At 50.2% G+C, this 23951-nt stretch overlaps 3 protein-coding genes across 6 annotated transcripts in view; 2 read left to right on the forward strand and 1 right to left on the reverse strand.

Moving 5' to 3' along the window:
• FBXW4 (F-box and WD repeat domain containing 4) overlaps positions 1-2308 on the forward strand; it is a 61332-nt gene extending 59024 nt beyond the window's left edge. Inside the window, exons 7-9 of the mRNA XM_056494718.1 lie at positions 861-1001; positions 1159-1300; positions 1553-2308. Of these exons, the coding sequence (XP_056350693.1) occupies positions 861-1001; positions 1159-1300; positions 1553-1669 (400 nt within the window). The 3' untranslated portion in view covers positions 1670-2308. The remainder of the gene's footprint in view (positions 1-860; positions 1002-1158; positions 1301-1552) is intronic.
• Positions 2309-3902: 1594 nt separating this feature from the next.
• Positions 3903-11099, reverse strand: DPCD (deleted in primary ciliary dyskinesia homolog (mouse)). Its single transcript, XM_056494723.1, has 6 exons — positions 10942-11099; positions 10627-10707; positions 9847-9971; positions 8961-9094; positions 5220-5322; positions 3903-4105 (listed from the first exon to the last, which is right to left on the reverse strand). The coding sequence occupies exons 1-6, from the start codon at positions 11003-11005 to the stop codon at positions 4001-4003; spliced, it is 612 nt and encodes a 203-aa protein (XP_056350698.1). The 5' UTR covers positions 11006-11099; the 3' UTR covers positions 3903-4000.
• Positions 11044-22642, forward strand: POLL (DNA polymerase lambda). Of its 4 annotated transcripts, none has more exons than XM_056494719.1 (9): positions 11044-11553; positions 12475-12618; positions 12879-13176; positions 13791-13956; positions 16447-16770; positions 17285-17458; positions 18344-18472; positions 20427-20595; positions 20904-22642. In XM_056494719.1, exons 2-9 carry the CDS (start codon positions 12504-12506, stop codon positions 21266-21268), a joined length of 1740 nt encoding a protein of 579 aa, XP_056350694.1. In that variant the 5' UTR covers positions 11044-11553; positions 12475-12503; the 3' UTR covers positions 21269-22642. The 4 variants fall into 4 exon arrangements, with proteins under 4 accessions (XP_056350694.1, XP_056350696.1, XP_056350695.1 ...); XM_056494721.1 differs by having other exon boundaries at positions 11470-11553; positions 12882-13176; XM_056494720.1 differs by lacking the exon at positions 11044-11553 and having other exon boundaries at positions 11565-12618.
• Positions 22643-23951: the final 1309 nt, after the last annotated feature.

The following is a 23951-nucleotide window of genomic DNA, read 5'->3' on the forward strand; positions in this document are numbered from 1 at the left end:
TGGAATTCTGTGTGACCCAGGGAAGGGTCTCAACCTTCTTCTTGAAGTCTGGCAGGGCAGGACCTCACCAGGTACCATCCACTTGGTATGCTGATGGTTTTGCACATGATCAAGCAGCAGAGTGATACCACCACAAAATATCCAGCACAGAGCTTCATGGAGACCTTGCTTTTGCTCTTTCACTGCAAGCAAGGAATTAAAAAGGAGGAAAGGGTCAAAAAAATAGAGAAAAATCTAGCCTTTGGAAGGTCATCTCCAGAGCATCATTGGGGTGGTTGCTTTTGACCTGTCGCGTTCAGCCTCAGATATGGTGTTTGTAGAGTGTGGTGTAACTGGAAGGGGTTGAGGGGAGCAGTCATGGCAGACTAGGTTGGGAGAATCTGATTTGCCTGTGGATCTGTGCTGTGTGTCAAAGATCTGGGGAAATACCCCAGTGGACAGTATTTTGAAGGACAGAGTTTGGGATGGGATTAAACAGTAAATGGCTCTTGCAGATTATTTGGAGTCTGACTAAACTGGGAGTTGTATCCTATGGAAGTGGAACCATGTAATTCAGAATATTGGTCACTTCTCCCAGGGAAAAGGATCCCATTCTGCTGGAGGTCAGCTGTGCCTGTACTTTGGCTCTTCTTTCAGCTGAGACTCCTGCTGCTCACCTTTCATGACACCCTTCATGGTTAGTGGCCCAACCAGAAGCAGAAGCTGGGGGTGGGAGAGGAAAACTTTTGTTGGGCTTTTGTATGCTGTTATATCACAGAAATGAAATCTGGAACACTTCTGTGACACCATCTTTGCTCTGGCCAGCTGAACTGGAAGGGCTTTTTGCTCTGAATGATTTCCCCTAATATGTTTCATTGCAGTGGTCAGCTATTGACCTGTTTAGGGACTGACTTCCACCATGGAGCTGGAGTCCTGGATGTGTTCTACGAAACGCCCTCCCTTCTCCTTTCTTGTGGGTATGACACCTACATCCGCTACTGGGACATACGGACCAGCACCAGGTGAGCCTGTCCTGCTGGCACCTGGAGCCCGTGCAAGGCTCCTGGACTGTCCTTGTGCAGTGTCTGGGAACTCAGCTCTCACTGAATTAGCTCCTGGAGGCAAAGTGGAAGGAGGAGTGGAGGCTCAGCCCTGCTCTGGTTTGTGTTGCCCTTGCAGAAAGTGCGTCCAGGAGTGGGAAGAGCCCCATGACAGTGCCCTGTACTGCGTAAGGAGCGATAGGAACCATATGATTGCCAGCGGCTCTTCCTACTACGGTGTGGTGCGCCTCTGGGATAAACGGCAGACTCGGTGCCTGCAGGTGAGCACAGTGGGAGATGGAGCAGCAGCACAGCTTCTCAGCTGTTCTGTGGCAGCCCAGTGTGCATGCTTTGTGGGGAAAAAAAAGAGGGACTCCTGGGCTATATTTGGGGCTAATCCATCATGGCAAACCTAACCTATATGCAGGGAAAACCTGCTTTGCTCAGACATCTCAGCCTTTGGATTTGTAACACCAGCCAGAGTCTTTGAGCTGACCTTGTCTCTGAAAGGTTGTTTCTCCTGTTTTTTGCAGAGCTTTCACCTGTCTTCACCCTCCAGCAGCCCTGTGTACTGCCTCCGTTTCAGTACCACCCACCTGTACGCTGCCCTGGCATCAGCCCTGCACGTCCTGGACTTCACGGCCTCGTGAAGGGCACCACAGCTGCTTCTGGTGACCCCAGCTCAGCAGAGCTGACACTTGGCTCAGGGAATTGCAGGGCAGGAGAGGTGAGAAAGGCCCACAAAGCTTCTGCAGGGACTTTTTTGCCTGCCAGAAAGCTACAATGAAGAGTGCACAAAGGGCCAAACTTTCTCAACCTTACCTGCCTGTTAGTAAAAATAATAGGCCAATTATCCTTTACCCTTTTTATTTTGTGCAAGTCAGGAATTGTTTTATTAACTGTGTTTCTTTTTTTCTTTTTCTTTTTTTTTTTCCTGTGGATACATCATTTGAGGGGCAAGTTGAGCCAGGATGCCCCATGAGCTGTGTGCTGGTCAGTTTTTGAGATCAGCCAAGTTCTAAGCCTGTGAAGCAAGACCAGGCTGTGTGTGGGGTAGACTGATTTGGTGGAAAGGAAAGGTGCCTGGAGCGAGACCCACCTTTCTCCTTAACTTGCTGTTCTGCCAGCTGCTTGTGTTGTCCTTCACAGGCAAAAGCAACAATTGAGCTAAAAGGCAGAGCCAGCCCTGCTTTCAGTGTGCCTCCCCAAGCTGGCCATCAGGTCAGGCTATACACTTGGCAGGGCTGAAGTGGTTGTGTTTTCCTAAATAAAACTGAAAGGAAACAAGAGATTGTATGTTCTGTTTCAAGTTCTGAAGGGTCTGTGATGGTACCTGTTGATTGCAGGGGCCTGGGTGGGTGGGGGAGGTTGGACCTATTTTCAGATGCTGTCTCCATGTCTAATAGATCTCTCTCCCTGGCTAGACCCTGTGATGCTGCTGCATTGAAGGTGGTTCCTGGGAGCTTGGATCTCCTGTCACTTTTTCAAACAAGAATTCAAAAAGTACTGTGACTCATTTGGTGCCTGAATAATGAAGCAGCAAACCAGACTAGTATGAACACATGGATGTGATTTACTGGGATCCTGTAGGCACATCCAAGTGGGCTCTGCTCCTTTTTGTGTCATCCTTCTAAACCTGACATGAGTCTCTGAACAACCATAGCTTTCAGTGTGCTCTGTGCTGATTGGATGTGGATAATGTGTTGTGAGAGAATACAGTGTGTCTGGGGTCTGGCCCTTCTTGGGGAAGGAAGCATGGGAACCCTACATGGTTGAGTTTGAGTATCCTGGATAGGTAAAGGAGAGGTTTTTATCACAAACTGAGAGCACTTCCAGGGTGAGCCACTCGGTATAGTGCTTTGTCAGAACTTGGTACATTCTTCCCTTGTGATGCATCAGAGTTGGAGGAATAAGTTTGCTGAATCCCCAGTCTCTAAAGAATTATCATGGTTTGAAAACAGCCTCATCAGAGGAGCTGTGCTTGGAGCCCATGAGCACTTCACTTGAAAGAGGGGTTTGCTTGGGTAGTAACTGTTCAAGTATGAACTGGGACAGAACAACATTCAGAAATCTAAGCAAGGGGATGGCTGTTGGAGAGGAGTTGGTAAAGCAGGACTGTTGGGGTTGTCTCTGTGCAGTGAGGTTTGCAAGGGGCCATGTTTGGGCCCTCATAGAAGGGTGGGCACCTGATGCTCCTTAGCTGGCAAGTGGCCCAGCCACTGCTTCCCCTCCGTGCCATGCAAATGGAGACAGCTGTATGTTGGTTCCTGTGCTCTGCACACCCCTGTCACGTCGTGGATGGCTGGCACTAAGGAAGCAGCTGCATGTCTTCCTCTTTACCCTGTTTCATAGGCTGTGCCCACTCAGATCTAAACATTGATGCTGTTTGCAGAGACACCAAAGTCACCAGAGCATCTTTCTGACTGCACAGAGGAGCTGCATAACTGCACAGGAGGGAGCTGCTTCCAAGCACATCCCAGGCAAGTAATGGGTGTGAGGAGGGAGTTCTTTTTTCCCAAACATTACTGCCTTCAGCAGTGGTGGCAGATGGGGACAGGGCTGCTGGTTGTGGAGGTGGTGTGCTTTCTTTGCATACTACAGCTTCCCACAATTCATAAAAGGATCATTCTATACCTGGAAATGTTCCAGGCCAGGTTGGATGGAGCTTTGAGCAGTCTGGTCTAATGGAAGGTGTCCTGCCCATGACAGGGAGGTTAGAACTAGATTAACTAGTTGATCTAGGTTTAACTAGATGATCTTTTTTTCCAACACAAACTATTCTATGGTTTTATGAAATGTCTGCATAAATCAGCAGGCCATGCAGCAGAGAGGTCAACTGCCCTGCTGTCTTCCTGGGCTTACAGAGATTCCTTCAAATAGTGCTATTAACAACAGAATTCATTTTTATTAAATAAGGCAAAATAAACACCATGAAGCTGTGCCAGAGAACTGCCCTCCCCTCAACCTCTTAGCAGCCACTGCTACTGGGTCTTACAGTCTCCATCCCCACTGTTAGCTGCCTTTATCTTCTTCAGCTCCTTCTGCAACTGCTCTTCTGCAGCCAGGATCTCCTTTGGCTTCTGGTACTATAGGACAGAGAGAAATGCCCTTAGCACTCCTGAACTCCTTCTGTTCAGCCTCAGCTCCAAGCAGACCAACTGGGACCTGTTGCTGCTGGTCTAGCAAGGGCCCTCCTGCCAAGGGAGGCCTTGCAATTAACAGCTGCCTCAGAAGCCCACTTAGAGAGGTGGTGCCATCAAGCTAAAGATATTTACCAAGTTTTGGAGTGTCTTTTACAATGCAAGTAAAACTTTCCAGTTAGGTGTGGAATCCTGGCCCCCACCAACCCCTCTGGAATATCCTGTAAAGCAGATCCTTGCTGTGCTCACTGACCATAAGTGTTTTATATACATACATATATTTAAATAAGCCTTTTTTTTTAATGCAGAGAAAAGTAAGAGTTGCAGTTCCTCTATCTTCCCCTCAGAAGTCTCTCACCCAGCTGCAGCTTAGTGGTAGATGCAGGTGCTTTTTGCAAGGTTTGGCCAGTAGCAAACAGAAGCTCAGGAGGACTCAAGGTTCTCCTCTTGGCCCATTTCCTCTGCATGTGCAGCCCAGTTCTGCTGCCAGGTTTCTCACGGAGGGTGTGCCCTCTGTGTAGCTGACTTCTGCACTGAATAAGGCAAACACTTGCTGCTCAAAAGCATCTGTCTGCTCCTTGCAACAAGAAGTGTGTCCATGTTGCTAGTCTCTTGCTTCCACCATGTGTGTGGAAATGTTCCCTCTCTGACACAAAGCAGCAGGTGATTATTTTTTTATTATTCTTTTTTAAGACTTCAAGGCCTTGAAGTGTAGCAGGTGCTTGGACTCTTATGCTCTAAGACAAGAAAAACCTAATGTCACTGAGAATGGAGGGTTGCTCAGGCCTGAGGGAGGGAATACATGGAAAACAGGGCACGACAGACACTCTTCTACCTACATGTCACCTTGAGCAGCAAGCAGAATCCCTCCTGCTGCCTGGGATCTCTTGGCTAGTGTCAGCATGCCCAGTGTAATCTGAAACTCCCACCGACTGTAACAGAGAAGGGGCTGCATGGGTGACCCTCAGATCTGCCTCATTTCCCCACGTGTAAGAACTTCAGCTTCTTTGTGGACATAAAGAGAAGGCCAGAGTGCTGTTCTGCATGGTTAAAACCTCACCGTGATGATCAGGGTGTTGTTGGCATGGGTGAAGCTCAGGGCAGCTGCATCCAAGGGGAGGTGGTATCGATCCAGATCAGGAATAGAGAACTTTTTATAATACCTACAAATGAGAGAGGAGACAGAAATAAGGAATGTGGGGTTTCTATTCTGCCACTAGGAGTGATGAGACACAGACTGCTGGTCTACAAAGTGTAGATGAGGACAACAGAGCTCTTAGGGTTGGCAGGAGGCCCTTGTGCCATGTTGTGTGCCTGCCGGTGCCCCCAGGTTAGTATGAGCACTAGAAACAAACCTCCAAACTGGAAACCAGAGCTGGCAAAGTCCTGAAGAGCTTTGGTGTGTGACAGCAGGCTTGGTCCCTCCAGCTTGCCTGTACCTCTAATGCCAGCTACAGTTAAAGATAGACTACTCAGCTCTACCAAGGTGTTCCTTGTCTATTTCCCTGCTCATGGCCTTTCAATCCCTCTAAGTAGCAGCTTCCTTTAGCTTGTGTCAAAATAGCAGTCAAAGCTCTCATGCCATATGACTTACTTTCCTCTGTGATGCACCATTTTGTGCTGCAATCCTTCCTACACTCCGTGCTGTATTTCCTAGGGAACTTCTTGCTTTGGTGGCACGGTGGTGCTCATGCATATCCCTGGGCACAGATCTCCAGGTGTAACTGCCCACAATCACCTGAGCCTCTGCTCTGCAGCATCTCCATGCAGCCTGCATGATGGCTGTGGTGATCCTGTGCTCTTACAGCTCTCCTAATTGTTTCTTCCCTGGTTTCTATCCCAGTCTTCCAATAACTTCTCACATCCAAGCAGAGAACACAGAGGTTTTTGCCAGCTAAGAGATTTCCTAAGACTTTGGAGCCAGATCCCTGTAGACCTGTGTCTGTGTTTGCCTGGATGATTTGTGCTTAGCATGCCTTGCTCTGCATCTACTGCTTCTCTCTGAAGCTGCACTAAATACACTGGCTTGCGGTCCTGTGCCCACGCAGAGGCATGGCTGGATTCTTAATCTCTTCCAGCACTCTTGTGGGCAATCCTCTCCAAGGAATTCACCTGCAGCTGGTACTGAGGTGCCTGGAGCAGAGTGGGAATAGGCAGTGGCTGCTACCATGAGGGGTGGTTCTCCATTCAGCTGGCTGTGTGTGAGGCTTGGCCTCTCTAGCTACCTCTGCCCAAACTGCAGTTTATTTTCCAAGTCACGGTGAAAACAGCTACAAAGGGCAAATGGCTTTCCCGGTGCAGTGGGAGGAATGTACACGGCTTGTTACCGCAGGGCTCAAACCGTTCTGTGTTGTCACTGCTGTCGGTATTTGGAAAAGGTGGCAGACATGGATAATAAGGGAGATGTCAAAGGTTAAACAGCAGAGATTAGATGAACACAAAGACATGTTAAGGAAGTGTTAACTTCTTACCGATTAGACAAAAAAAAAAAAAAAGCAGTACACAGAAAAAAACCACTGTTTCAAAGGGCCTTGGGAGTCATCAATGAAACAGCAGCATTCTGCTGCCCCAGGACTAAGGAGAAGGGGAGAAGAATGGCTTTGGCTGGCCTCAAACTAAAATCTGTGACAAGATCAAAGGAAACCAGATCTGCCTTGCCAACCCCTCCTCCTCCTAACATTACCACTGCCTCTCACTACAATAATTGAATCAGGTTTGGCGTTTGGGGAGGTGGCTTTCTAGGTTTGTTTTTAGAGTTCAGTTTAATGGATTTATTTTACAGCAAGAGGTTTTAAGCAAATCCCACTTGAGCAGCCCTTGCCGTGGCCAGAGGGAACAGAGTGACTGGTGGAAGTGAAGAGCTCCTGTCTGGGCTGGGGAGGTAGCTGATGGGTGGTTATCCCAGCCGATGCAGGCTGATTCTCTGCCCTCTCCTCTCACCCCATGGCCAAGGGCAGTATTACACTCTGAGCCAGAGTCCTGGCCTGAGATCTACAGTAAGTATTTGAAACCACCTCTATTATTTTCCTATTGGAAACCCACTTTTTGCCAGCCCATAGGGAAAACTGCTACTGGTATGCTGAGAATTTAGAGCTGAAATACTCAGTAGTGACTTGGCAGCCCATCCTGTTACTTGTCCCTCTGGCTGGCGGTCAGCACAGCTCTGTTGCTCAGAAGCAGCGTGGCTGACTTCCAAGGGCTGGAGAGGCTCCGAGGCTTCCTTTCTTTCCTGTAGTGATGTGCGCTCTTTCCGTGGATTCCATGCTGTTGCTATCTTGGAATTAGTTGCTGAGTGGTGTCTTGCCCTGGCCGAGACCCAGGAGAAATGATCTAAGATATCCTGGAGCCTGTACTAAGTGTGCTAGTGCTGGTGTCTGTCCCTGCTCCCTACTGACAGCAACGTCATTCTTGTCCTCGGTGAGGTGGCTTTCAGCTTCAATTCCAGAAGTCGTTAACTGTCAGACACAGGCCATGAGTTGTGTTGAGTCCTCTTACAATAGTCTGTGAGAGAACAAGTGTCAGCTGCTCATGGAAGACCCTCCTGAGAGCAGTACAAAAAAGCCCGAAGTCAGGCAGGGTGTAGGTAAAGCCTCAGTGCTACATTATAAGCTTTATGGCACCTGTGCAGGAAGTTCCCACATACACAGACAAGGAATTTCCCACATACACACCACTATCAGTAGGATTGGGAGTAGATAAGCCTGTCCGTGACAGTATGTGGTTGGATTTAGGATCAAGTACTCCATTCCTGTCCTGGCTCCATGCATATCCATGTGTGGCTGATGGGAATCTCACTCATCTTTTGCTACGTAGGTCTCCCTACTAAAGGACCACTGTTCTGTGAATCCCTCTGTGTGCATTTAGGCCAACATCTTTCTGTATTAGAGCTGTAATTGCTTGCTGTTTCTCTGGGCTAACTTCCCTCTTCCCAGCCTTCTGGTTTTGAGCCCCCAGGTGTGCTGTTGTGCAGAGCTCCAGCAGCCCTTTGCCGGGAGACTCACGGGTGCCGCCTCGAAGCCCTCGGCAGCAGAGGGGCCGCAGTTCTGTGCCGACAGCACCACCTACAGCCCCTTCCATCACCTTCCCTTGTGCTCCCAAGGCTCGTTCTGTGTCACTTCCCAATACCACAGCACATCTTGGCTTATCTGAGGCTGTAGATGCTTTGGGACACTCTGTGTGTTTCATTCCGTGTGAGATGCCATGTATTGACACACTACAAGATGTAGCTTTAAAAGCATTTTCCATTTTCTTCCTCCAATCTCAAATCTCTCTTGGCAGAATACTGTGGTGCTTCCTTCCCAGATTCAGTCAGTCTTTTTTGCTTGCTTCCTTCAGATCATATCATTGTGACTATAGGACATGTTTATGCAGGCAGATCTGTCTGGGTGCCCACGACTTTGCTGTCCATGTTGAATCCTGCAGCATTCTGAGATCCAGTGACTAAATCAGAGGGAGAAAATGGAATGTTCTAGCTTCAAGAGGTCTGCAAGGCTCTTATTTTATGTTCTAAGAAAGTGACATCTGACAGGGCATGAACAGCACAAGCACCACCCTAGTGGGTGGGGCCAAGATGAGTTTGCAATGGCCAGTGCAGCGCTTTAGGGGCCCAACTTGTAAATGTATCTGAGGCAGTTGGGAGTGAAAATCGGGCAGCAGGAGACATGTGCTGTAAGGTGAGGCCCCTCAGCCCTTGCACACTAGGGACAGAAGAGGGGACAGCCCCCTGTGCAGTCACTAGCCTGCCCTCTGTGCCAGCCCACCCCAAGGAACTATCAGCACTGGCAGTGCTGTCCTTACTGACTTCTTGTTGGTGGTCCGGATGACACAGCAGCGCTGCTCCTCCTCCACGGAGACACTGTAGACCTCTTTGGGGTAGGGAAGGTTACGGATCCGCCACTGGAAGCTGCTCAGGGTATCCTTCCTCATGAAGATAGGCTACAGCAAACAAGTACCTTTAGCAAGGCCTCTCCAGCTGTCTCCTCTCCTTCCTGTACTACCTTGTGAGACTCCACACAGGAGTAGCTGTTCTTTCACACTGGAGCATTAGGGAGAAACTCAAGAAGCTGCCTGACCACCACTTTCTCAGCTAGGACTGCTCTGCCTTTGCCCAGGGCACTGCTTGCAGTGAGGAAGCCTTGCAGTACAGGGTTACAGGGCCTCTTCCTCACAGGCAACCAAATACTGAGCTTTGTCTGCTCTAGGAACCTGCTGGATTGAATCCTAGCTCTGCCCCAGTTTGCAGTGCAGAGAGCTGTGCTTGTGTTTCAGGTCTCTAGAAAAGATGGTGAGACTAAAACAGCTGTGCCCTCAGCTAGAGGGGTGTGAAGATGAAACAAGCTTTTAGGGAGCAGCCTGCTATGCACTGCCTGTGCCTTTCATTGCTATCACCTCTGTTTTCTATCCCCTGACTTGTCCTGGCACTGGCCTTCCTGTCACTCTGCTCTTTCAAGACAGGATAGTAGCTGGCGAACACATCAGTACAGTTTCTTTACTTAAGAAAAATCTCTTGGACTCCTAAAGAACTTAAGCTGTGCCTTCCTTCTACTCAGCCCTACAGTTTTGGGGTGATTTGTAGCAGGGTGCTGGGGACATTAAAGCTGTCTCTTGATCTGTGCTCTACCAACTACTGCTCTAAGCACAAGATAAGGTAGTTTTAGGTGCAGTGGTACCTGCAGACCCTTACATACATTTGAGCTGCTCTCAGTTATGAGCTCTGACTCCAGTGCTCCCAGGAGTGGTGAGGTTGGCTCTCCCACCTCCACCTGCCACTTGCCGGTGCCCCCGAGGGTGTTCTTCTCTCGCCATTTTCTACCTGGGCAAGAGACAAGAAGGGTTTTCAGTCTTCTGCTTTGTAAGAACTCCAGCAACTGACTGCCAAAGCTGCCCAGCACACTAAGGTGATATGAATGTATGTATCTTAATTCCAGCAATTTCAACTTTGCTGTGAGTTGATCTGCTAGTTGGCCTATTCCTGGGTGAGAAATTCTCTGCTGAATGCCTCTCTTTTTTTGCAACTTGGTGCTGAAGCCATAGTGCTGTGCTACAGCTGATGTGGTTTTGGACATAAGAGCCATAAATGACAACACCTTGTTTGTGGTAGCAGAAACCACCAAAAAGCATATTTCAGCCCTTCATGTGGTACAGACTCAGTGCCTGGCAACTAGGATGGCAATCCCATCTAGTCCATCCAAGTCTGTTGTGACAACTGGGATGTTTGGAGGAGATCCTGGGCTAAAGCAAAGTCTGTTATGCCGTGAAAGTCTGAGAACCCTGGCTGCAAGCTGAACCCTACTTCTGTCCCTACAAAATTCCACTACAGACCTGCCTGTCTCCCAGAATAGGCAGGGATGATTTGTTCCTGACCAAATGGTCCCTCTCAACACCCCAGCCCTGAGGGTACAGACCCACTGGCTCGCAGTTCTTCCCCAACCCACTTCTGCTGGGGGGCAGCTGAGAGCACCACTTACTTATTAACTGGCCAGTCTTAATGTCGTACTCTTCGGCCATCTCCTTCCCATCCTCGAACAAGTAGTGGATCTTCCGCTTCCCTAGAGGCAAGGCAGGTGGTGAGACGAAATGGGATACACCTAACCCTGGGTGTAGGGCTTTGTCCGTCTGTCTGGGGCCCTATCCCATTGTGCCACCGCCCGCGCTGATAGCCTTGCGTCCTCCCCTGGGGCTGTGCCCAGGAGCGCTCCCCTCCGCGCCCGCTCGCCGCAGCACCACCCCACACACGCGGCGGGGGCTGTCCGGGGCTGTCCCGACCCTCGCCCCGCGGTTACCGTCCTGCACCAGCGCTGTCTTGCGGGCCGCCCGCAGCCGCTCCAGCCAGCTCGGCACCGCCATGGCGGCCGCGCCGTCACCGCGGCAACGCGGAAACTTCCGCCCTTGGCCCGGAAGCGCTTCCGGCGCGGCCGAGCGAGCGCGGCCCTACGCGGGCCCGCTCCCCTTCAGGCCCCGCTCCCCTTCAGGCCCCGCTCTCCTTCTGGCCCTTCCCCTCTCCGCCTTCCCCCGGCTCCCCCGGGCACAGCCCCCAGGTTTGGGGGGTTTTCCTGCTCCCGAGGGTGCGCCTGATGCCGGCCCCTCTTGGTGCCTTGAGACCTTCACGGCCTGAGGAGGCTGGCGAGGCAGGTTTGGTGCCCGGCGCGTGCGTTGTGGTTTATAGGAGTTAAAGTGCAGCCTGCAGAAACACACTTCCGAGCCCTGGAACGTGCTTGGGCACCCAGAACTTTGGTGGGCTTTTGATGTGGGCTTTTTCTTTATCTAATAGAAAGGATTACTGGTTCCAGAGGGTTTTTTTCTTTTGGATCTTTTTTTTGGGTTTTGGTTTTTTGTTTTTTATTTTTTTTTTCTTTTTGTCGAAACGTCCTGAAAACTGAAACATTTCAGCGAAGGTGAGTTTTAGAAATGTAGCAGGGTTTCTGCTCCCGTGGAGCTGAACTCTTCCTCGCAGAAGCAAGGGCTTGAGTCGAGCTCTGGGTTTGTCGTCAGAGGGTTTTGTTTAGTGCTCAGATGAGAAGGTGGCCATAGCAGGAAGCCATGGCCAGATGGGATCATTTTCAGCTTTTCCAGGTTTGGTAGGATTTGTTTGTGCTGAACTGTGTTTGAGAACTCTAAGAGAAACACAGAGGGCTGCACTGAGAGGAAACCAGGCTGGTGTTTACTCAGCACTGCAGCCACATGGATGGGGCTGTTGGGATATACATTGATTCGGGCTCGTTTGGACTGCAGAAAACTGAACTTCCTTGTATCCTGGTAATTGAAGCTCCGAAGTTTGCATTTGCAACGCTTGTCATGGTAAAGCTACAGTTCTATTCATATTGAACTTGGCTAGTTAATCTTTAGTAATTTGCTATTTCCAGATTAAGCCGAGTTGGGAGTTTTCCTCTTGTGACTGTGTGAAACACTTGGTGTCCATCAGTGTTTTATCTCATAGGTGCCTGGATTTCAGCCCTTGTAGGAGAAATGTTTCCCTCTTGGGACTGTGCTTAAGAAATACCTGAGAAATAAAGTTGCTTCTTTAGGCTGAGTAGGTAGGAGCTCTAAAAGATTAAAGTTTAGAATGCCTTCCATTGTAAGAACTCAGCTGTAGAGGTTTCTAAGACATTCAGGCAGGGTTGACTTAAGTGACTTTCTGACTTTGGTTTTTCTTACCTTGTGGGCTGCAATTCTTGATTCCGGTTGCCTCCCTCAGGCTGAGAATTTTTGGAAGGCAACAGCAAAACACTTTAGAACAACATTGAGCAGCATGAGTGAATCTTGAGTTAGGATTAGGTAACATCTAAGCAACCTTGCTCTTTCTTGTCTATGTTTAGCAATTGCTGCTAACCTTCCCACCAGACCTATGGAGCCCCGAGGGATTGTCAAAGCCTTTCCCAAGAGGAAGAAGGTGAGGGATGACTTGGGGAAAAGCATCCCTCCAAAGATCCCAAAAGAGGAAGGAACAGACATACCTGAGGGTAAGTCCTGTGTCCCTGTGATGCAGGATATAATACTTGCACCTAGCATGTTAACTGCAAGTGCTGTTCCCCAAAGGCTTTTTCTGGCCCTCAGTGTTTTCTGCAGAGGTCGTGGCCAGCTTGGTTTGGTGTGTCCAACTGGAGCCCCCCAAAGACTGCCTGCAGGGCTGGTGCCATCAATTCCCATGTGAGAGATGGAGCCCCGCTAGGCTGGGGCACTTTCTCTTGTCACTGTGTCCCTGCCCCTGTGCTTTCCTCAGCAGAGTGGCTGAAACCTGTCATCGCCTACGTGCTGCAAGCTGGCCTTGGCCAGGCCAGGGCGGAGATCTTCCACAGGCAGATTGTGCTGCACGGGGGGGCCGTGCACAGCCAGCTGTCCTCGGAGGTGACCCACGTCATCGTGGCTGAGGACATGGACTGCGACCGCGCCCTCCGGCTCCTCCGGCTGACCAGGCTGCGCCCGGGGCTGCAGCTGGTGAAGGCATCCTGGCTCAGTGCTTGCCTCAGAGACCAGAAGCTGCTGAGTACTGCTGGCTATGGTGTCTTTGTCCCTCACAGGTATGCCAGTGCCACACTGCCATTCCACCCTACATTTCCTCTGTCCTAAACTAAACAGCACTAAAATTTGACCTCTGCTCAAAATCTTGGACTGCAACTCCTTGCAGTTCCTGTGAGCGTGGCTCAAAGTTCTGTGTGGTAGCAAAACACGTAATAGGGCTCAGAAGGACTACCAGAAGTCCTGTCACTTGCTAGAGGTGCTGAAATCACCTCTTCCTGATACATCAGTGATAACAAGATGTCTCTTAAAAATACTGAGGATTAAATACTGTTTTTTACTTATTGCAGATGAAAGGTAGAGAGAGAATTGGCAACTAGGCACAAGAGGAAATTAAGAATGGAGCAGCAGGCACAGGTTAGGATCAAAATATTTTGGCAAAGTTTTGGAGAGGGAGTCTAAGAGTGAGGTAGGTAGGAATGGAAGTTGCAGGTGAGCAAGGTAGATGTTACTTGGGGAGTTGAACTAAAACCAGAGTAATTAATCTGTGATCTGAGAGAGTACAATTCATATGAGTCATTTGGTCCATCCCAAAAGTGCAGAACGATTTCTTGGTCAAACTTCTGGGTGCTGAGAAGTCCTCTTCTCCTGTACTGAGACATCCAATCCATGGCAGGTACCTGGAGGAGGAACAACTCCAGAAAGAACAGCAACAGATCCTGGATAGAGAAGAAATCCAGCCCCCAGCAGAGGAGGGAGCTGTGAAACCGAATGCTGAATTGCAGGGAGAGGATTCCTCACAGCGAGGCTTGGGCACCCTTGGACAGCAGCAACTGGCTGAGGTGAGACTTCCCTGCACAGATCCATCTCCTTGTGAACAGATCCTGCATGCTGCTTTTCCTGGCTAAGGGCATCCCTGCACAGATACAGTCTGAGATTTTCTCAGTGAAGGGAAGGTGTTTGGATGTTTCAGTGAGCCAGACTCAGGCTGTGGACATGGTTACTGCTTCTCTTTGTCCTTTTTAGGTATTAAGAATAGAAACAACACCCCCAAATTGCTGTTCCCATCAGAACATTTCCAGCTGAAGCAATCCTGGTGCTCTGATCAGGCCAAGGCTCACTATAGTGATACTCCCTTATGTCCTTTTGAGGAATATTCCCTATGTGAGAATATCTCCCTTTTCAGGAAGCTGTCTCTGATATTTCATCCCATGTTCCTGCCTGAGCTGTATGGACCATTTCTCCACTCCTTGGCAAACATCCTGTTCAGACACATGTTTATACAGTGGATCAAGTTGCTACCAGAAGGATCGTGGAGGTGTTCTTAAAATATCTGTGTTGGGCTATTAGTGGCTTCTGCTGTGAGTCAGCTTCTTTGGCTTGCTGTTAGCTTTCCTTCCTGTCTCTGTATTTTTGCTCAGATTTGCTGTATTCTTCTTGGTCATTGGTGTCATTCAAATCTATTTGTAGGAAAGTTACCTCAAACATCCCCAGCAGTTGCCTTATATTGCTGACATCTATTTTGCAATACACTCTAAAATTTTATTGCCCAAACCCTCCAATTACTCTCTGCCTGGCAGCTCACTGAGGGTGCAGAAGTCACATTGTGGACATTTCAGTCAAATCTCTTGTCCCAAGCTTAGGTGTGTGTGACCTGGGGAGGGGCGGGATATGCTTTAAAGACAATACCAACCACTTGAGACCCACCTACAACAATAAACCTAAAACTTAGTTTAGAAGTAGCTTTTAAGCACAGAGTCTTTTCTGGCTCGGGTGGATGTTTTTTCTCTAGGAGATGATGGGTGTGCCAGTGTTTCATACTAAACAGAGACTGATGTTGGAGTTCTGCCTTTGGATGTCAGCTCCTAGTCAGACTAGCGACCACAGCATCCACATGCATTAGTTCTCTGAAAGGCAGCCTCTGTAAGCAGTGCCAGTTACTCTCTGTGAACCCAGAGCTGTCACTCCAGGCTGCCTGCCTCCCTCTCAAGTAGCCTATTGCTACTGGTTGGTTTTGCACATGTGGTTGTGAAGAGTCCATCAGCTTTGCTAACAAAGCATAGAGAGTCAGGGGTTTTGGGGTTGCACCTGTGACAGTGCTGGCCAAGAGGATGGGAATTGCTTTCAGTCCAGCTACAGAGTTCTCTGCATTGTGATTGGAAAACATGCTCTTTTATATGCTTTTAAGGGGCTTACTGACTTATCTGAACCCTCTTGAGGCTTTGCTGCCCTTGGAGAGAGCAGCAGCTTAAAGGAGTTGCATTTCAAGACAAATTAAACTTATTAAATCTATCAAATCATCAATCTGACACAGTTTTCAGAGTTATAAAACAAGACTGCAAAACACATCCCATCCTTGTGTCTCTGACCTCCTACATCCTTAGCCAGCAGAACCAGAGGTTGTAAGGATGTGGCTCTGACTTAGGCTGAACTACAGAAACTCAGAACATGGTGTGCTGCATGTAATTGCTGGACTGATCCCAAACAACCCTGTTTCACTCAGAGTTACTTCCACATCCCAGAAGCTCTTGGATCTTCATAGACTGCTGTGTTTATACATCAGGGGAGATGGGGACCCCAGTGAGCAAAGCAGTCTACAAAGCCTCTGTGTGGCTTTCCACTTCTATCCCCTTTTGTTCATTACCTGAAGCTGAAGCTCATTGTTTCTTAAGTCTACACAGAGGCATCCTAATGCTGAGGGTATCAGCAAATGCATACATTGGTTCTTTCTTCTGTCACTGAGGAATGTGGAATCCTTTGTGTCATTCCTTCCTCCCCCTTTTCTCTTGCAGATAGCCATGGGGAAAATGAGGGGCTTTTAATTTACTACTCTGTTAAGATTTTGTGTCTGTAAACTGAAAACAAAGTTCAGTGCCTATCTGCTGTCATCTGCATCATGTAGATGTTGCTGAGTTTCAATGTGAGGGATGTGCCTATGCTGCCACCAGATGAGCTAAAGGAGTAGGGAGTCAGGATCTCTGCCATCCAGGGATTTTGGCATTGTCATACCTTGCCACTGGCAGCAGTTGCTCACTTACTCAGTGTCTTACCTCAGTTAGGGGCTTGGCTGTAGGAGGGGGCTGTGTGCTTGAATCCCAAGCAGCAGGGTAGTCTGCTGTGCAGTGTGAGATGTGCATGTGTAGCTTGAGGTGTGAGGAGCTGTGGTGTGCATATAACCAGACACTTCTAGAGGTGGCAGTTGGAGCATGGCATGCCTGGGAGGGAGGGTGGTTGGTGCTCTGGCTTCCTAATCTCAGAAGTAGCCTGTGCCAAGGGGACGTATGAGGCATGCACTTATTCTCACATGGCTGCTTTCTGCTTTTTCCCTAAAGAAATACTCTGATGATGAAGACAGTGAAGGAGAAGATGCTGGTGTCACCCAGGGAGACCTGGAAGCATTGATTACTGGCCACTACCCTGTAAAATCATCAGAGGAGATCAGTGACAGCTCTTGCACAGTGGCCCAGCCTCCCAGCAAGTGGGTTTGTGCTCTGTCTTCCAACACCAAGAAGGAAAATCACAACCAATGCATCACAGAGAAACTGGAAGTTCTGGCAAAGGCTTACTCTGTCCAGGGGGACAAGTGGAGAGCTCTGGGCTACACCAAAGCAATCAATGCACTCAAGAGCTACCACAAACCAGTCACCTCCTACCAGGTAAAACACCTCCTTGGGGAGGTGGAACAGGGAGATAGACCTTCAATGGAAGTTGTATAGCAAGTGCAAGTTGAGATTTATTGTCCAGACACAGTGTCTGAGTGTTTGCAGAAGAGCAGAAAAATGGAATCTGAGCCTTTTAGGGCCAGATATGAACAATCACAAGATAAATGCCTTCCTCAGACATAATGCAGGGACATTTTCACCTTCCTCTTCATCAGCAGCAACTGGTCACCAATGGCAATAATATGTAAAACTAACTGGATATGGCTGTTGGGGGCTGTGGCAGTCCAGCAGTTCAGTGTGTTCATGTTTCAGTCCCATTCTGCAGGCTTGTCCTTTTCCACTTGGATTGATTAGCCAAGACTGGGCTAGAGAGGAAACCATCAAGCAGAGCTAGTCCTGCCACTCACCCTTTACCCATCAAATGACTAACCAGGCTCTGAGTCAGTAGCAGCTCCCCAGCTTCTCTGTGATCTTTGCTTTTCCAGTAGCAGGCCTGGTTTCTTTCTAGGAAGCCTGTAAAATCCCTGGGATTGGGAAGCGTATGGCAGAGAAGATCCTGGAGATCTTGGAGAGTGGCCACCTGCGCAAGCTGGATCACATCAGTGAGAGTGTGCCTGTGCTGGAGTTATTTTCCAACATCTGGGGAGCAGGAGTCAAGACAGCTCAGATGTGGTACCAGCAGGTAAGTTCAATGCCTTACAAGAGACTCTCAGGTTATGGTTGGAAGACTGCTGCTGAGTGTAGGAGAATTACTTTCACAAATAGTTTTTAATTTCCAATATCTACAGGTAAGATTTAAATCTGGGGTTTTTTCAGAGGAACTATAAGGTTGGGTCCCATTTTGTCTCAGCACCAACCTGAGACTTTTGTTGTGGTGGGGTGGGTAAAGAACAAAAATGTGGAGAGGAGGAATAGGAAACACGCTGCCTAGCATCACGTTTTGGAGCTCATGTCACACTGGTCATGGTGATGATGCTGGTAGGAGCCAGGCTTGAATCAGGGCATCTTGTCCATGAAGGCTCCTGATGCAATTGCTGGCTGTTGGCCTGCAGCTGTCAGAGCAGCCATCCATCTTGTCTGGAAGTTACAAAAATGAGGTTGAAATAATTGTGCCAACAGGAGCAGCCCAGCCCACTGGGTGGGTTCCTTCTTCAAAAGTGGTTTGTCTCCTGAGCACAAGCTAATGAAGCCTTGTTTCCTGTAGTGTTTGGTTTGTGACTGAATTCTTGACTGTCTTGAATACATGCTTGTGTTCATGCTATCGACATCTCGTTGGGATGTTGTAGGTGTTGTCCCTTCACCTGCATTACATATTGGGACACCATGCCTTAAGAGCAATTCTGTCAGAGGAAGGGTGGAGATTAGAGGTGTGCATAGGTAGTGGGATTGCCTAAATCCCTTCTTCTAGGAACCAGGCCCTAAAGCATTCTCTGCATGTGATCTCAGAAGCTGTGACTTGGCATGAACTTGAGACAGGCTAAATAGAATCTCCCCAAATCTTGATGGAAAGTATGTGTAGAGCAAAGTCCTGGTAGATGTCTGAATACGAGCACATGGTCTGCACCAGGGTTTCCGGACGCTGGATGACATCCGCAGCAAGGCCACTCTGAGCAGCCAGCAGGCTGTGGGGCTGAAGCACTACACGGATTTCCTGGAGCGCATGCCTCGCGAGGAAGCTGCAGAAATAGAGCAGACGGTGAGTAGCTTGGCCCCAGGCCCTCAGAGTGCAGTAAGGGACCTGCTGGGACATGACAGGAAGGTACACACTGTGATAATGGCCTTTGTGTTATTGCTGAGCTCTTCAGCTTCTCTGAGTGGGGTCAGTGCTTGGGGGACTCCTTTTGGGCATAGCCACACAAGGCCTACCTGCCCCATAAGAAAGTTCAGTCTGAGTGTCTGGCAAGGAGGAGGATACTTCACAGGAGTCAGTTCTGCACATTGCTATGAACAAGGCTGTATGTGGCATGGTGGGATAAGCAAGTTCCCCAGCTCTGCTTTCTTGCCTCTCATCATGTCTGGAGTGTCTGCTTTCACCTGAGGTGTCCCTGGTGCTGCTTCTTCAAAGGAAGCTGTGAGCACCCTGTGATCTAGTCAGTTAGAGACCAGAGGGTGGATATCCTTGGTGGAAGCAAAGGGGATCCAGGCTGCAACGAGTGCTGCTTGCTCTAGGATGCTGTGGCACTCCACGACTATGGGGTGCTAAGCTAGTGTACCCTAATGTGAGCAGAGAGCCTGGGGCACACACTGTCATTGCTACCCCTGTGCTCTCCAGTCACCATGGAAGCAGCAGCCAGTGTGACCCTGTCACTCGGCCACAGGGCCTGGCCATGAAGAATAGCCTCCTGCCAGGCTCCTGCTGGGGTGTCAGTCCTGTGTGCTGGATTAGCCATTTTGGTGGTGAGTGGTCCCTTTCCCAGGCAGGCTGGGCTGAGGAGTTGGCTCTTGGGAGTAGGTCTATTGTTATCTTGATGGGATTACTGTGCTGCCCTCCATACACACACACACACCTCTGATCCAGGCCCAGGAGAGAGAATGAGGGATTAGTCACTGTCTGTGCTGCCTGTCACAGTGAGATCTGAGGAGCTTTTAGGCTCTCGGGTGGGGCTTGGAGTTTTCTAGAAATCTTCATTTAAAGCCAGAAGGGGGGCAAAAACACCAGAGGAGGGCTTGCTCCGCATGAGAAAAGCTTGTGGCTTCTTGGAGCACCTTTGGGGCAAAGGTTAATGGGTTTATCTCTTGCTAATGAAGGATGATCCCCAAGAGTGACAAGGGGCTGTGGGCACGGACACTGCCTTGCTGAATCCCAGCCTCTGTGATGGCCCCATCACTGGGAATTGCTGAGCCCCTCATTATTTGCTGCCAGCAGGGTGATTGGCACAATCAGACCAAGAATACTTTAGGCCCATCAGGTACTTGGGAGCCTTTCTTAAACATGTAATGAATGAAGCCATCAGAGTTAGCACTGTCTGCACAAAACCGGAGCTGGGGTTCAGCCTGGAGAAGACTGTAATAGGGGAAGTTCTGATTATGTGTTTGATTGCTGGCAGCAATCTTTGATTTAAAATTCTGGGACAATTATGCTTTTTCTGGGTCAGGAAGCCCAGCTTTCCTGCAGAGGCAGAGCTTCTTGCAGGAGTGAACTCCAAGAGTTACGGATTTTCTGCAGTGTTGGGTCCTGCTGTAGAGACTTCATGAGCCTATGCCTGTTTTTGAAACAGGGCCTGTGACCATCACCTGTTGAGCTGATCCCCTTTGTGGGCAGAGCTGGTGAGCCTTGTGCTTGTCGGGCAGCTAAGAAACCTCTTATCTCTTGCTGTCTCAGGAACTGAAGACTCTGAAAGCTTGTGCAGTACTTTGCCCCTTCATTTTCCTGCTTGTCCCAACCCAGTGCTCCCAAGAGCTGATGGTCAGTCAGTGTATGGTGTGACATTGTGCAGGATGTATGCACAGGACTGGGTGGAGGCCACTCTGGCTCACTCCTCCCTGCCAGCAGGCCACCCTTCTTGGTGGGGCAGTGTGCCATGTCTACCCAGTGTATGAGACTCTGGAGATGCAGGACAGGTCTCAAGGCAGGCACGAGATCCTTTGCTGCCTTGTTGGAAAGGACATGAAGAGGCTGATCGCTGACTCCTCATCCCTCTTTCTTGAAGGTCAGACAAGCTGCCCTGGCCCTGAAGCCTGGTCTGGTGTGTGTTGCCTGTGGCTCCTACCGTCGGGGGAAGGCCACGTGTGGAGATGTGGATGTGCTGGTCACTCACCCCGATGGGCAGTCTCACCGTGGGGTGTTCAGCAAGCTGCTCGACAGCCTCCGCAGGAGCGGTAAGAGGGCGGGGAAGCTGCTCTGAGAATGGCCAAGGCAAGGAGGCAGTGAGGTGGATGGCATTCATTGAATGATAGGACATCACTTCTTCCAAGGGTGGGACATCTTCTTAGTCCTTAAAATTACTGCCCCTGGACCTGGCTCAGCTGTAGTGTTAAGGAGGGAATACTGCTGCAGCTTAGCCTGTTATCCCTGGGGTGCCACAGCACATTGCAGGATACCTCTGCTGCATTCTAGGCAGTGGGGAGTTCAGCACAAAGGTGTCCTTTTATTCTTCATCTCCTCTTGGCCTGTTCTCTCTCCCCAGGCTTCCTCACAGATGACCTGGTGAGTCAGGAGGACAATGGTGATCAGCAGAAGTACCTGGGCGTGTGTCGCCTGCCCGGGCCGGCGCGGCGTCACCGCCGGCTCGACATCATTGTGGTGCCGTACCGGGAGTTCGCCTGCGCCCTGCTCTACTTCACGGGCTCGGCGCACTTCAACCGCTCCATGCGCGCCCTGGCCAAGACCAAGGGCATGAGCCTGTCGGAGCACGCGCTCAGCTCGGCCGTGCTGCGCGGCCCTGGCGGCGCCAAGGTCTCAGCTGGCCACACCCTGCCCACTCCCACCGAGAGAGATGTCTTCATTCAGCTGGGGCTGCCCTACCGGGAGCCCTCCGAGCGGGACTGGTGATGCCTGGTGGTCACCCTGGGCTTGCTGCTGTGCTGCTGCTTTGAAGGATCTGATTTCTGTGGTGCCTGCAGGCTGAGGAACATATCCCAGCAAGCTGGGGCTCCCTTCCAAACGTGAGGCCCAGCTGCTGGGCACAGCTCTGTGGCTTCCTCAGCAAAGGCTATGGGCTGGAATCACACTGGAAGTGCTGTCTTGGTGTGGCTACCAAAAGGGCTCACTGCCCATCAGCTACCCTGGTCCTCTCTCCCCAACAATGGAAGATTGGGCTGCAATCTTCTGATCCAGTCCCTGACAGTGCTTGGGAATAAGGGAAGTGAGATGCATCTTCCTCTGTATCTGAGCACTGATGCTCCAAAATTTCTGTTCTGAGCTGTGAATGAAGGTAGCAGAGGTCTAGCTTGGTTCTGTGACAGGCCTTCCTGCTCACTACTGCTGGCAGCTGCAGGGTTCTCAAGGGGTTAACCTGTGCTGCTGCTGTGTCCTACCGTCTCAGCTGATGTGTCCTTTGATGGGCCCCATTGCACAGGGGCAGGCTGCTGAGACTGCCACCAGCTTTCCCTGGTGCCAGCTAAGGCTTGAAAGAGATGTAGGGACCAGAGGTGCTGTGCATGCTTGCTCCCAGCCTTGTGTTCTGAGGATCCTCCAGATTTACTGAGAGCCCTGCTCTGGCCCAAGAAAACTCTTCTTGGTTCAAGCTCTTCTTGGGGAGCTGTGCTCAGGAAGGGTTTGAATGTAATGGCACTGACTGTAACCCAGGAGGGCTGTGTGTCTGTCTATAGGAGGCATGGAGACAGACAGAAACACAAGGAGATAGTTAAGTTCTAACTGGGGCAAAGCTAAGCTTTTTCCCTTTCTTTTGTGTGGAAGCCATGGAGTCATCTGGTCTTTGATCAGGGAAAGTGTGTTTTGTGTATACATGTGCATGGGGCTGGTCCCACCAGTTCCATGGGAATGAATTTTCTTTCTCAGGAAACCTTGACTATTTTATATTGTGGAGATGAATTTCCCAGAGACATTGAGTGCTCTCTCTGTTGCAGGTATTGCAGTGGTTGCTTCTGGCAGAGGTGCCACGGTGGGTATTTCTGTGCCAAGACCCCAGGGCTCTTGCTCCCTTGTGGGGGATCTGGCCCCATCATGTACAGTGACAAAGCTGCATGTTTGCTGCTAGAGCAGGCACAAGCTGGGTGGGCTTGCACAATTCCTGTGGCTGCTGGGCACCAGCAGGGCTGGGGCTTTGCTGGGGTGGCCCAGACCCCAGCAGTGGCATTTGTCAGCCCAGACTTTCTGCTGGACACCCTAGGGAAATGAATGTCTTTTGGTATGTCTTGGTGCTTTGAAATTTGAAGTGTAATAAATAAATCCTTGGTATCTCTATATTTTTGCTCTCTTCACTGTGACTGTTGGGTCTTCCTCCTGTGGCTTACCAGGAGCTCCTCTTGTTCTGGCCCATTTCCTTGGTTTCACTGGAGGTGGAGAGCACACAGTGGAGATCATCACACTGTTGGACCAGCACTTCTGGCTCTCAGGGCAGGGAATTGCTGGCCACCATTCTCTGTCCCTGCTGTTTGTTCTCCTTTTATTTAGGGAGAGGCTGGACATGGGGACATGCAAGGCCAGGGCTCTGCAGGAGCAGAACTTCATGCCCAGCCCCTTGGGAAATGCCAGGGAGGGTGGCCCTAGTACGTGTGTTAGGTGGAGGCCACTGGGACAGAAATCCCAGCAGTGCCCTGCTCTGTGTGGGAATGAACCTGATGTCTCTGTCCCCTCCCACTCCACAAATCCTGCCCAGGAGCTTTGGAGGCAGCAGAGGGCCCTCATGTGGCTGACTGCAGCCAGGTGAGCCACAGAGTGATATGGACCTTTTTTCCTGGGTGTAGCTGTGGGGGTTGAAAGGGGCACAAGGAGCTTGTCCAGAGCAGCTGGAGGATGGCATTTCTGGATGCTGCTTCTCCCTCATCCTGGTGCAAGGGGAGACGCAGGGAAGGCTGCGCCATGCTGCCCAGCGTGAGTCAGCCCTGCCCTGGGCAGAGGGGACAGAGCTGCCCCACACATGCTCCTCTCTATACCTCTTATGGGGCTCCTGGGGTGTCTGGGAAGAGGTGGGTGCTGACTCGCCAGGATCAGTTCAGGCAAGGAGAGCAAACATGGTTTTAGGCATCTCTAATGAGGTTTCTGCTTCCCAGGAAGGTGCTTCAGCTATTTCCCCCTCTCCAGCACACCTCCTCTTGCTCTCCCTGGCTGTGAGTCTGATCATCCTGAAAATTAAAAATAAAACAAAATGCAGCAGCACTTAGAGAATGAGTGGAAAGTCGTGGAGCTGGGACAGTCTCTCAGATTCTGCCACTTGCTCCCATCCTGCCATCCTTGTATCCTGAAGGTAAGTCTAGACTGGGGTCTCAGGCAATTCCTGTCCCCCCAACAAGCATCTCTCTACCTCTCTCATTGAAAAGGAAGAAAAGCTCTGTAAGAAGGAAAAGCTTGGGGCATTAGGAAGCCCTTCCCACCCTGCTTCCTACCCTGTGAGAAAGACCCATCCTTAGCTGTCCTGGTGCAGGGATGGCAGGGGGCTGGGGGAGAGGAGTGCAGGGAGGGTAGTTTGGCGTCTAACTCTGGCACTTTGTATTCATGAGTAAATATTTGCTAATGGCAGCATGGCTGGGCGAATGTAGGGGAGCTGCTGCTC

This window comes from Oenanthe melanoleuca, chromosome 6, assembly GCF_029582105.1.
Source record: "Oenanthe melanoleuca isolate GR-GAL-2019-014 chromosome 6, OMel1.0, whole genome shotgun sequence".
NCBI lineage: Eukaryota > Metazoa > Chordata > Aves > Passeriformes > Muscicapidae > Oenanthe > Oenanthe melanoleuca.

Excerpts from the sequence above, each read along its gene's own strand:
- POLL (XM_056494719.1), top strand. The coding sequence starts at position 12,504 with ATGGAGCCCCGAGGGATTGTCAAAGCCTTTCCCAAGAGGAAGAAGGTG. Across the intron at positions 13,957-16,446 it reads GACAGCAGCAACTGGCTGAG|AAATACTCTGATGATGAAGA; the intron begins GTGAGACTTCCC and ends TTTTCCCTAAAG. Across the intron at positions 20,596-20,903 it reads CGACAGCCTCCGCAGGAGCG|GCTTCCTCACAGATGACCTG; the intron begins GTAAGAGGGCGG and ends CTCTCTCCCCAG.
- DPCD (XM_056494723.1), bottom strand. The coding sequence starts at position 11,005 with ATGGCGGTGCCGAGCTGGCTGGAGCGGCTGCGGGCGGCCCGCAAGACA. Across the intron at positions 10,708-10,941 it reads GACAGCGCTGGTGCAGGACG|GGAAGCGGAAGATCCACTAC; the intron begins GTAACCGCGGGG and ends CCTTGCCTCTAG. Across the intron at positions 9,095-9,846 it reads TAACTGAGAGCAGCTCAAAT|CCTATCTTCATGAGGAAGGA; the intron begins GTATGTAAGGGT and ends TGTTTGCTGTAG.